The 12,770-nt window shown below is 41.5% G+C and overlaps 1 protein-coding gene across 1 annotated transcript in view; it reads right to left on the bottom strand.

Annotated features, from left to right (window-relative positions):
- The window catches only part of LOC148429329 (neurogenic locus notch homolog protein 1-like), a 51,654-nt gene that overhangs the window by 10,748 nt on the left and 28,136 nt on the right, over positions 1–12,770 (bottom strand). The window contains exons 11-26 of the mRNA XM_088416461.1: positions 12,457–12,690; positions 12,274–12,384; positions 10,575–10,767; positions 9,266–9,411; positions 8,227–8,340; positions 7,359–7,478; positions 6,708–6,860; positions 6,260–6,488; positions 5,815–6,016; positions 5,403–5,556; positions 4,513–4,697; positions 3,589–3,721; positions 2,631–2,888; positions 2,406–2,518; positions 1,512–2,089; positions 93–515 (exon numbers count right to left, since the gene is read on the bottom strand). Coding sequence (XP_088272587.1) covers positions 93–515; positions 1,512–2,089; positions 2,406–2,518; positions 2,631–2,888; positions 3,589–3,721; positions 4,513–4,697; positions 5,403–5,556; positions 5,815–6,016; positions 6,260–6,488; positions 6,708–6,860; positions 7,359–7,478; positions 8,227–8,340; positions 9,266–9,411; positions 10,575–10,767; positions 12,274–12,384; positions 12,457–12,690 — 3,346 coding nt within the window. The remainder of the gene's footprint in view (positions 1–92; positions 516–1,511; positions 2,090–2,405; positions 2,519–2,630; positions 2,889–3,588; positions 3,722–4,512; positions 4,698–5,402; positions 5,557–5,814; positions 6,017–6,259; positions 6,489–6,707; positions 6,861–7,358; positions 7,479–8,226; positions 8,341–9,265; positions 9,412–10,574; positions 10,768–12,273; positions 12,385–12,456; positions 12,691–12,770) is intronic.

Raw genomic sequence — 12,770 nt, 5'->3', positions numbered from 1 at the left:
ACATTTTACTCTTTACTTTGTCTGAATAGGCTCTATTCTACTTCAGTATGGTATCTGAGTACTTTGCAGAAATCTTCAAAAGAATATCTTACCCTTTTATCTGCAGGTGATCCAGCTCCCTCTTTTTCCACCAGGACCCATCTAAGCTTCTTCTGACCACGTTCAGCACCTTGTCTGGCACATCCGACCATGTGTCCGCCGAGCGCTTGACCATATACTTCTTCAGCTCCTGCTCGTTGCCATAGTAGGGGTAGACCATGGTCTCGCCCTCCGAGTCCATTCGGAACACCACGTTGGTGCGCAGGACGCGGCTAAGCTCTCGCAGGAAACCGAACGAGTTGTTGAGGAGCTGCTCGGGCACAACGAGGACCACCACCACCAGCTGGCCCAGGGCTAGCTTCTCGGGCATGTTGTTGGCGCAATCCAAGCCATCCCATTCACACTCGGCGTTGTTGCAACCCTGGTCGCAGTGGCCGTCCGCGTAGTGGTCTTTGCAGTATTGGTCGTACAGGGGGCTAAGGAACAGAAAACATCAGGTTGAAGGCATTTGACCTGTTCTCAAAATTTTAGGGTCAGAAGAAAAAGGAGAAATATTCCCCTCTTACTACTCATGTGGAAATTAAACATAAATAGAATATATACTAGAAATGGGACACTGCTGTACTTGGTAAAACGACCTGAGCACATGCTGATTAAAGAGGAAGTGACATCAAATATATATACAATATTTTTTTAAGATAATATTTTTTGTGCATATCCACTAGTGTAAGCACAGCATAATGATAGATATTGTGTTTGTGGAATGTGACACGAGCAGCTAAATGCCCTTTTCTATTCATCTCAGGAGCGGCCACTTTATCACTCACTGTCGACTGAAAATGACATCAGTTTCTCTGTGACAAATGAAAGCTGAACCATGATTGGTTAATTGATAAAATTGTAGTTTTTATTGCTTCCCGTTATTATTTATTCTTCTTCAACAGGTTTCCTGATTATGCCTAGTAGTCCACAGTAAAGTACAGTATGATGAAGAAAAAAAAAACCCCCGCCAAACTTTGAAAAGCTCACCCAGAAGAAATATGCGATCAGTGAGATGTGACAAGCGAGTTGTGGTTCTAGAAAAATGTCATTATTGCTGGGAGCCCTACTTAAAAGATGCATGTGTGGAATGCATGTCAATGTCCTGTAATATAAATGTAACAGCATGCACCAATACCGTAGCGTTGGTGGGAGTATTAAAACAAATGCACAGAATGCGACTGCATGAAAATCTTACTCGCATATTTGGTTGCAGTCCAAAGCCCTTTCTGAAAAGGTTTGAGTGCATACATATATAAATATATTAATGCATACATATACAAATATATGTATGCATCCCAAAACTACTTTTGTGTGTTCTTTGAATAAAAAACAAAACAAACAGAAAAAAAAATTGAATAAGGCTACAATTAACTGATGTGGAATTATAAACAAAGTTGATGATTTTGTTACAGAAGCAACAAACTACTTACTTGCACTGCCCTTCCAGATTCTGGCAATCAAATCCATCGTAGAGGCATCCGGCGTTGTCGCATTGCGAGTCACACTTGCCGTCGTTGAAGTAGCGCCAACACTGCAGCGAGGCCGAGCAATTCTTCCACGGGTCGTTGAAGTTGAGCGAGCAGTCGCCGTTGTCCCAGCCGCACGCGTGGTTGTTGCACAGCACGTCGCAAACCTGGTTGTGCTTGCGCTCTTCACACTGCGGGATCTCGCAGGCCTCGCCCGCCGCCAACGGCGGCAGCGGCGCCACGTCGTGGCCCGGTCCGCCCGGAGAGCTGTAGTCCAGGATATGGCACCAGAGGCCGTTGAAGTTGGCGGGGCAGATGCAGCGGTAGTACGGCGCCTTGACGGCGTCCTCGCATGTGCCCGAGTTGTAGCAGGGGTTGGATTTGCAGGGGCTGTCGCTGGGGTACTGGCATTCGGGACCCGTGAAGGACGAGGTGCACAGACATTTTGGACTTTTTTGGCCCGAGATACACGTACCACCATTGTGGCACTGGAGACTGCCGCAAGCGAAGGCGTTGTATTCACAGGTGGAGCCGGTGAATCCCTGTTTGCAAGAGATTGATGACATAAAATGGTGTGATGTTAGTGATCCTAAATCAGAAAGGACTTCTTTATTTGGAACTGCATTGACCCAAAGTATGGTACTTGTTTCATTTAATTGTTTTGGCTTCGGCCTGATCACATAAACAGTGCAAATAGCCAATCGTGAGTATGCATGGTATTCCCTTCGAATTGCAACGTGATCATGTTGGTATTAAGAGGTGGAGAGATTGAGATTGGGTACTTGCCCCAATAAACGGCGCACCACTGACAACAAACATAAAAGACGTTTTCTTTAATTGAGTGTGTGCCACACTTACAGGAGGACATTTGCATATGAAGCCATGCGGGGTGTTGCTGGCGACAGCGCAGGTCCCTCCATTGCGACACGGTTTCCCCTTGCAGCCATCAAACACAGTGTCACAGCGCTGACCTGGTCATGTCACCAAATTATTAGCACAATTTAAAACTATGTAAAACCCTCGCAAGGCTGTTTCGAAGAATGAAATAATACTTTGACCATCCGTTAGCTAACTCAAATGTACCTGTGAATCCGGTACGGCACTCGCAGCGGTAGTTGTTGGCCAGCTGGATGCAGCTGTGCGTGCCGCGCTGATCGCACGGATTGGACAGGCACTCGTTTACGTCACCCTCACAGCGCTCACCCACGTATCCCGGTGGGCACAGGCAATGGTAACCGCCCACGCCGTCCACACATTTGCCCTGGTTGAAACACTTGGGTTCTTTGGTGAGTGGTTCGGCCAGCGGCATGCAGTCGTCCACATTGATCTCGCAGTTGACGCCTGTTGTGAATGTGAAGAATCAGGCAGTTTGTATATGAAGATTAATTCATGTGTGGTGTGTTACTATCACGGGAAGATAAAAGACGGTCATTCAACCTAGAAGATTCACTCAAAAAATTTTTGCGAAATGAACCATATATACCTATGAGTACTGTGAATTGGTCTGTCTACATGTGTTGGTTGTCAGCAGAGTTAAATAAAAAGTATGCTGGCCTCCATTTTTGATTGCTAATTGCATTGGCTACCATTGTATTAGGTGTTTTTTTTTTTTTTTAATTATTAAACATTAGAGTGGGTCACACTAAACCATGAACACTGTTAACAGGGGGGTTAGAATGAACCTTGATATGAATCCAAAAAGACAAAAACAAACAAAAGTTCCATCCATCTTCATCCATTCATTTCCTTTTTTAATGAAAGTCTGCATTGAGCTAAATGAGCTAAATAGTGAAAATATGAAATGTAAGTTGAGTTATTTTGATGTTTTTTTTTAAATGGTCACCATACCTTGGTCATTATATAAATACTACTTGTAAGCAGGTCCAAGAAAGTTTTCATTTTGTAATTTTTCCAAAAGTCATGAGGTTTACCTCATGTGAATACTTGTAGAGAATTGACAAATATATGTTCCAATCAGCAACTGCATGTGCAATTAATTAAAAGACGCAGAGAAGAGGTTAGAAGGAGGGGGTGTTCTGACCTTGCGTTCCCCGGGGACAGGAGCATTTGTAGGTATTGATCAGGTCAATGCAGGTGCCCCCATGCTGGCACGGCTGGGAGAAGCACTCATTGATCTCATCGGAGCAGTTGGTCCCCACGAAGCCCGGCGAGCACTGCCACGTCAAGATGGAGGAGGAGGAAGAAGAGGAGGAAGAGGAAGAGTTGAATCGATAGCGGACATGAAACGCAAAGATTTTTGTTTACCTGGCATTTTTCTTTCCGGGCCAAGGCTGGCCTGGAGCTTTTTAAGTGAAAGGAGATTAGCATTGTTGGAGGTGGATGCTGTTTATAAATAGGTCTTGGAGTTAGTGATTCCGGACAAGTATTTGAACTATTTTCAAGTTGAAAATAGCAATTTGCAATTTTGAAATATTAGAAAATTTAGAGGCATGGTAAATATGCAGCACATAATTTCAGTATGCAACTCAATAGTGAAAATAAATAAATAGACATAATAAATAATATAAATAATAAATAAATAAATAAATAAATAGTGAAAATATGAAATGTGAAAGCTGTAAATATGAAATGTAAAATCACCCAAAATTTGGAATGAGAAAAATGGAAGCAGTCGTCGCAATATTAGTTTGAATAATATGAAATTGGAACGGGGTGAATCGGATGAACTGGGAATGAGTTGCAACGCGTCAAAAAACGGGCGGAATAAAAAAAGAGGAAAAAATGTGTGAAGGCATCCACCTTCACACAATAAACTCAGTGCAAACTTTACTGTATATTTATTCAACTACTAAAATTTAAAGGGGTGGCTTTAATTCATAAGCTTTGTTTCTGTCCTTCTATTTGTAAACGATACACTTTTTTTTGTTTGTTAGGATATTTATAGCTTCCTGTGTATGATGTCTTGAATAAAAAAGTCTCTTATTGAACAAATCCGATTTCTTACCTTGCAAGTGTATCCTCCGAGAAAGTCCAAACAAGTGGCTCCATTTAGACAGGGGTTGGGTGTGCATTCATCCACTTGCTCCTCACAGTAGCTTCCGGTATAGCCCGCCTGGCAGTGGCAGCGGTGAACGTTCCCAGCATCCAGACACTGGCCTGAGTTACGGCACAGGTTGGCGACGTCCACTCCTTTAGAAAATGGACATAGTAAGACACTTTGTCACATGAAGAGTAACATTTTGACCTAGAAGCAGATGGGACACGTAAATTGAGAAGCCAAAGTCCATCATCTATATTTATATAGAACATTAAAGGCAAAGCAGATCTGGAAAAACTAGTCCTGAGGAAAGACCAGACCTGGAACATTTTACAGCTTTTCCAGATTTCTAAATTAAATGTATGTAATGTGTCAAAAAACAGCATGATCAACGATTACATCACATTTTTTCGACATTAATTTTTTGTTTCTTTGAAGGTCCAATATTGTGCAAATTTGCCACAGCTCATCACTCCACCTAGAGCACATTTGTTTCCATGACAGGCCATGTTGAGCCAACACAACCGCCCAGGCTGTAGTTTGCAGTTGTACTTAATTGCTATAAAATTGTCTGGCTTACCCAAAGGTGTGTAAAATATACGAAAATCCAGGTAATAGTCAATTCTGAAATCTTTCAGAAACAATTCCACTGTTTATAATAATCTCCCCATCACTTGAAAATGGAAAACATTCACCCAGTTACTGTAGCTGCAAAGATATATTAAGTAAATTAGCTAAATTGTTAGCTTACAGACCCTTTTTGTGAAATGAAAAAGTTTGATGTATTTGAGTCATCTCACTATTTGAAAACACTTTATTGAAAATAAAGTTCTTATAATTTGTCTTCTTTTTCTTACCTCTCTGTTTGGCTGCAACCTCACAAGAGACACTAGGTATGTCGCAGTAGACGCCGGCCCAGCCTGTCTGGCACTCACAGCTGTAGGCAGTGCCCCTTTGCCAGCAGATACCCCCGTTCTTACAGGGTGACGAGCTACACCAGCGCACTAAATTCTAAAAAAAAAAACAAAGGAAATAGTAGTTAAACATTTTAAAATGATGACACTAAAGGCAGATACAAATGACATTCAGGAGACAATGAGGTCCTTAAGCTTTAATATTACTCATAACAATAATGCCGCATCACCTTATTATTCAGATGCTCCACATACAATATCTTTAATTTGACTTACAATCTGTACATAGTGCAATCTCAGTATTGCCTCACCAATTGTTATCACAAATTATTATTATTTCAGGGCTATTTCCTACCTGACAGTTGAGCCCCGTGTAGCCGTGCGGGCACACGCACTTGTAAGCGCCATAGCTGTCCTGGCAGGTGCCACCGTGCAGACAGGGTCTGGAGTCGCACTCGTTGATGTCGTGCTGACAGTAGCTGCCGGTGAAACCGGAGGGGCACAGGCAAGTGAAGGCGTTGATGCCGTCCACGCACGTGCCACCGTTGAAACAGGAGCTGAGAGTAAAAACATACAGGTTCAAAATAAAAGGTGGCCAAGTACTCACAGTCTGTTATGTTGTAAATGCAAGTGCAAACATTTGAGGTGAAAAAATTTAAATTAAAAAAAAAGTGCAGTAGAGTGAAAAAGTAAAAGTACAGCCTCTGAAATAAGTGGAGTAACCAAGAAACCAAGTAGTTGTACTTCAAACATTCACCAAGGAGGGCAGCAGTGCACAAATAAATCTCATCCCCACATACCTCTCAGTGCAGTCAGGCGTGTTGTTTTCACAGTGTATGCCGCTGAAACCGAGCGGGCAGGTGCAGGTGTAGCTGTTGACACAGTCGGTGCAGTTGGCGCCGTTCTTGCATGGGTTGCTCTCGCACTCGTTGATGTCCTCGTCGCATGCCGGGCCCTGGAAGCCTGGCTGGCATGTACACAGGAAGCCGTTGGCCTTATCTTGACACAGACCCCCATTGCTGCATGGGTCTAAGAATGAGGGAAAGGACCACAATATGCTTGTGATTTATCTCAGGAGTCATTAGAAAATAAGCAGTCATCCACTGCCACACTGCAGTTGACCTATCTGCAGATTTGTAAACATGACCAAATCAATCTAAAATCAGCATTTTTAACGGGAATATTAGATAGTTTTAAATTCATGGGCTCACTACAATGAGGGTTCACCGTAAAGCTTGAAAGTCTTACTGGGCTTGCAGTCATCAATATCTGTTTCACAATTGCGTCCGATGAAGCCAGGTTTGCAGTCGCAGAGGTAACTTCCCATGGTGTTTTGGCAGGTGGCTCCATTGAGGCAGGGATTTTTTACACACTCCTTTATGTCCACTTCGCACGTTTGCCCTGAAAAACAAAACAAAACATGAAAGATGACGGTAAAAAACTACGAAACTATGACACGACCTGACATAAAGGTTGTGAGACGAAGTTTTATCATGCTGCCTTGCCAACAAAAGGTTTTGAGAATAAGGTTTTATTTCAAATGATGTACAAAAGCAAATTTCCTTCCAATAATAACTCGACACTCCTTCACCAGTCTTCACATGGTATTCTTATCCATACATTTTTAGCCATCTCCTGTGGTGACCATTTTCCCACTTGCTGTTGACTAAAGATGACATCACAGTTGCTCAGAGGTCATGTAACGACCTCACAAGGCTCACCTGTTTTCTGAGTTTGGTCATATAATTTTTGCAAGCAACATTCCACAAACAGAATAATAATTTCAGAACTGCGATCAAACGAGTGGTGCTGCATAGAACATATTACTGGAAACACATTTTTCGACTTGACTTCCCCTTTGAAAGTAGATGAAAAGGTTTCGCTAAAATCAGTGTTTACCTTGCCAGCCTTCTGGGCAAACGCAAGAGAAGCTTAGATAGTCCTCCGACTCCTGACACACTCCTCCGTGTTTGCAGGGTTTGCCACTACAGGGGGCCATTACGCTTTCACAGTTTTCTCCTGTTACACACAAAAATAAAAATAGGAATGAAAGCATTACTACAGAAATGCAAACAAATCTGTGAGTTTATACTAATATATATATATATATATATATATATATATATATATATATATATATATATATATATATATATATATATGAGAATGTGCTGACTGGAATCCTACTATCCATAATTAGGAGGTGAGCAAAAAAGTTCATGTCAAGCTTTGAGCTGTACTGTGTGACATCGTTAAAGAGTCATGAACTCAGCAGATAACGTGTTAAAAGAAGACCATCTTTCAATCAGTGCTATCGCAGGATTTTCTCCAGGTTCCGTCACTATTAAGAGGCCCAAAGGAGACGTTTCCCTATCTGTTTCCACAAGGCCTGTCTCCGACAGGAAGCGGGGCTACGGCTTCCGGCCATTGTGAGCACATTCGCTGCTGCTGTGAGACGGGAAAGCAGGCAAACAGGAAATGTGTGGAGCACCCAGTTCCCACCCGAAAAAACCAGAGCTTTTTGGTTCTGTGTGGATTTTTCCAACTCAAATTGAAATAAGATATGACATAAAAAATATTTTGCGGGGATGCTTGTATCAGGGGAGGCCAGAGGAGCTGGAAAGGAAAGTCTTGCTGGGTGAACTTGTACTGGAAAGCTCGTACAATATGTGGCATATTTTTCCTTCCCTATTGGCCAATAATACAAAGAAGACAAGCAGTGGGAAAGTGCAGAGGAATGCCAGTTCGGCGAATAATACTTTCATACCCGTGTAAGGCAGGGCGCAGTTGCACTTGTAGCCCGCCACATCGTCAATGCACGTCCCCTGGTTGAGGCAGGGGTTGGAGCCACATTCATTGATGTTGGTTTGACAGTTTGGTCCTGTGGTTGCAAAACACAAAGATGAAGAAAGTTGACTTTTTTAATAATAACTTAGCTACCTAGTCCTATTTTTTTTTTTTTTTTTGCGAGGACTTTACTTAACATAAAAAAAGAGAATGTCATGTGGCATATTTCAAACAACTCAACTTTGCCTTAAAGTCTGCTAGCTTGATCTTAAATGTTTTTGCGATGACATAACTAAATAAAGAACATAAAGAATGACAGGGTCCATATTTACGAATAACTCAACTTTGCCTTAATGTCTGCTGTCTTGATGCTAACACAAAATGGGAGCTGCGAGACAGGCTAACATTACAATGTGGCAGTGATTGAAGCAATGGTCCAGCAACAGATGTAATAAACATATATTAAATAAATAAAAATAAATAAATAAAAACAAATAATATTCACAGACATACATATGTATTATCTATCATCCAGCTCCATTTTTTTTGGCAAGGATTTGGAAACCAAGCTACATTTTTTGTGAAAAATGCTTATTCAGGATTGGGTTCCATTTTCTCACTATTTTTAGGGCTTAATAAAAAATATATATATATATTATTTTTGTATTTTATGACTCAGTACTTTTTACCCAGCTTACTGTTCTTTAACAATGAGCTGAATGGCAAAATTGACAAGAGACATAAAAAAGAAACTATTTATTACAATTTATGCCCATCTGTGACTCTCCCAGTCTCTGTTGTAGCATGCTGATTATGCTCAGTGCCTTAGTATACTTCCAAATGTCTTAATTTAAAGGCATTACGTGCATATAGAAATGGTATGTGCACTTTAGCAAAAAAGACACTTTAGAACCGCTTTAACTCCATTAAAAAGTGTAGACCTGCAACCCTTGTGAGGATAAGCGGCTCTAAAAAATGGATGGATGGATGAAAAAGAGTAGAGAGAATGGCACACTGACCAGTAAAACCCAGACGGCAGGTGCACACATAGCCACTGGTCATGTCCTTGCATGTGCCGCCGTTCATGCACGGGTTGGACTCACACTCGTTGTTATTGATGTCACAGTTTTTGCCGCTCCAGCCAGAGTCGCACAAGCATCTATAGCTAGAATGCAAGAAAGCTTTGTGAGTGAAATCTCTACTTAATAATGGATATTTACTATACAGAAGTGATACTACAGTTTTTTCCATTGTTGTTTGTGCATGACAGTAAAACATGGCACCAAATGTGGTGAGAAGGCCAGGCGATGCTTCAAAATTAACCTAAGCCTACCAAACAACGCATGGAGTCAATCAACTTGGGATGATTTCATTCCTTAAGTTTTGCCCAAAACATCCGACAATTAACTTCACTCTTTCCAGTGCACCAACTGTTCTCCTGGAGTGCATCGTAACTTCCGATTTAAACGGCTAAATCTTTTCTTTTTAATCACTTTCAATTGCCAATTGGTACGAAACAAATTACTTATTTTGACTTTTGAATGTACGTGACCTTTGTGAAGATAGGCAGTTGAGATAAAATTGGATGAATGGATCCTGTCGCCAGCATTTATCAGTGGGTAATCGTAAATTGGCCACAGGCTAGCAGCCCTAGAGTAACCCCGAGATCAGTCTGATTACTTTTCAGAGGCAGTTAAATTGACATAAATGACTTTTGCACACTTTATTGCTGACATCCTGACAGGGTTCCCATTCTTACTGATCACTTTTTGACAAACCAGGCTGACTCAGGCTGTGTGTTGTGTGGTTCTGATATCACTTCGTCTGACAAAATGTATGGCTGTCTAAATTTTCAGTTAACATTAAAAAAATAATGATAATCAAAAAAAATATAAAAGTTGGTCATATATAAATAAGTTGAAATAAATGTGTTATTTGGTCTTTTGTTTTTATATTAGTTTTTTTCTAACCAAAAAAAAAAAAGAAGAGCAATTAATAGCAATATCTGCAGCCCTAAAAGAGAATTACAGGATGTTCCGATTACTTTCAAATCACTTGTGATATTTTGGTTCTCCAATTGAAGAAAAAGCTGAAAAATTAGCCCGTAAGAAAAGTGACTCTCCAGTTTGTTTATATTTGCATGTTAGAATTGTTACTTTTCCTGCTGTTTTCTTGGTAAAAAAAAAAATAAAAAAACATTAGCCATTATTTTATATTACAAATTTTGCAAAAATCTAATCTTGTCTCGTTTTCGTGGCCTGTCTCGTTTTGTGTCTTGCGCAATCCATATTAACAGTATATCAGTATGCTGTCTTTCTGGGGCCTCACCCATTGACTTTGTCTTCGCAGTGCCCGTGGACACAGGGGTTGCTGAGACACTCGTTGACCTGAGAAAAGCAGGTGTCGTCGTGGTAGCCCTCAGGACACACGCAGGTAAAGTGGTTGATGCCATCAATACAAGTGCCACCGTTGTGGCACGGGTTGATTGCGCACTCATCTATGTTGATGTTACACATGGCGCCTTGAAGAGAGAAAGGACGGTGTGCTTTTTGTGTCAACATATTTTTCATTTTTGTTTAAGAAAAAAATATTACTATGGTGAACGTTGATACATAGTACTACAGGAATGTTTGAGTGGTATTAGGTGAAATCAGAAAAAAATCATTGGGTAAAACTGATTTTAATAGAAAGGAAGGAAATCTGACATTTGATTTTGTGGAATAAAATAAATAAATAAATAATAAAACTTTTTTTTTTATGCCCATTTAGGTGCCTGTTTGCAGTTTCGGCTCCTTTAGTCGGCGAGTTGAAGCGTCGCCACCATTCACCACACAAAAGAAGGCCATTTGGCTTTAATTCCAGGACGGGCTTTCCGAGCTTTTAAAAGCTCAACTTTCAGGAATCTTTCACTGAATCTTTTCTTCTGCACAAATCCCCGGTGACACTGCGCACAACGGTGTGTGTGTTTGTGTGCATCGTCTTTGTGTGGGAGGGCAGCTTGCATGTCTGAACAGCGGCAGGCTGGGGACAGGGTGGAGCGGGAAATCGATACCAGCCCATCCTCGAAGGAGCGTGCTGGCTCGCCCGCCAACTGTCGGCCTCCTCCCGCCATAGCTCAACTTCCCCAAAAACTGCAGCAGGTTTTGCCAACTGGTCACCTGAGACTCAAAGAGCCCTTCTGAAATCAGCTCTTTGGAACGGTCTCAGATTGTATAGAGGCTTTTGGCATTCTATCAACAATGTGGGAGCTTAATCTGACAAATAACTATCATATTTTCTCAAATAGCTGCTCATTTTGACAAAACATGTTATTAAGACAACCAGGAAATGAATTGAAATGTGACAAATAGGGCCTAGCTGATTATTCAGCTGGCCGATTATATCAATCGATCTTAGGGATTTTCAGAACAGAAATGATTAGGTAGAGTTTTGCCAACTAACACTAGAATGCCCAGCATTTGGCTTTTCTACCTATGAAGACCACCAGACAGCCGATCGGCAGGAAGGATTTTGGCTCACATCCTAAATTACACTCAAATGGCTGAGGATAAAGTTGTTTTGAGACTTTACAGAGGTGGGCACTTCGTGGACATGATTGTGAATTACACTCTTGTCCCCTGCATTCCTTTAATGTGGGATAGTAAATATGATGGCGTATTATAGCCTATGGTTGCACCCCCTTAGCTGGCTTTGTTTTCGTGTTACACCTATACTACTGTGTTGTGTTTCAATTGCAGGGTAACTGTAGAACCACAGACATGGTGTTATTTTTAAGTGTAAGCACTAAAACAGAAAAAAGAATGAGTGTGAGTGTAGACAGGAGTAGACCAGCACCAGTAATTGCTGTTTAGTAGGCATCGGCAGGATGTAAAGGACATGTATATGTTGATAAGTTTTAAGTTCATGAACTGACTCCTATTTCAGGAGAACATTTTTCTATACATTAAAACCAACCTTATAAATGTTGGGTAGATGTGCTGTGCTAATATAATACTTTACGCCTAGTTTAAATGCATAAGTTTCTCACCAGTATATCCGAGCTTGCAGGCACACTCATAGCCATTGATCTTGTCAATGCACGTCCCGTAGTCACACGGGTTGCTCTTGCAGTCATCAATGTTGATTTCACAGTTGATTCCTGACAGAAAAAAAAACCAAACACATCCAGTCATCCAAAAGAAAAGAAAACAAACTTCATAGATGTTCCTACCAGTGGTGCCCGTAGGGCAGTTGCAGATGTATGTGTTTTCCCGGTCTTGGCAGACACCGCTGTTCCTACACGGCTGGCTGAGACACTCGTTGATGTTTGTCTCGCACAGTCGGCCCGTGTAACCCGGGTGGCAAAGGCAACTGAAGGAGGCCAGGCCATCCACGCAGGAGCCATAGTGGCACGGGTCCGAATGGCACTCGTCCACATCTGTCTCGCAGTGCCGCCCGGTGTAGCCTGACCAGAAGGACAGATTTAATAACAGCGGTACCTTGAGTTCAATTCATCCTATGATAAAAATAGAAAACAAAGAGACA

Source organism: Hippichthys cyanospilos, chromosome 1, assembly GCF_059441005.1.
Source record: "Hippichthys cyanospilos isolate Australia breed blue-spotted pipefish chromosome 1, RoL_Hcya_1.0, whole genome shotgun sequence".
Taxonomy (NCBI): Eukaryota; Metazoa; Chordata; class Actinopteri; order Syngnathiformes; family Syngnathidae; genus Hippichthys; species Hippichthys cyanospilos.
The sequence above is the reverse complement of the archived record's forward strand: the minus strand, read 5'-3'. Positions and strand labels throughout refer to the sequence as shown.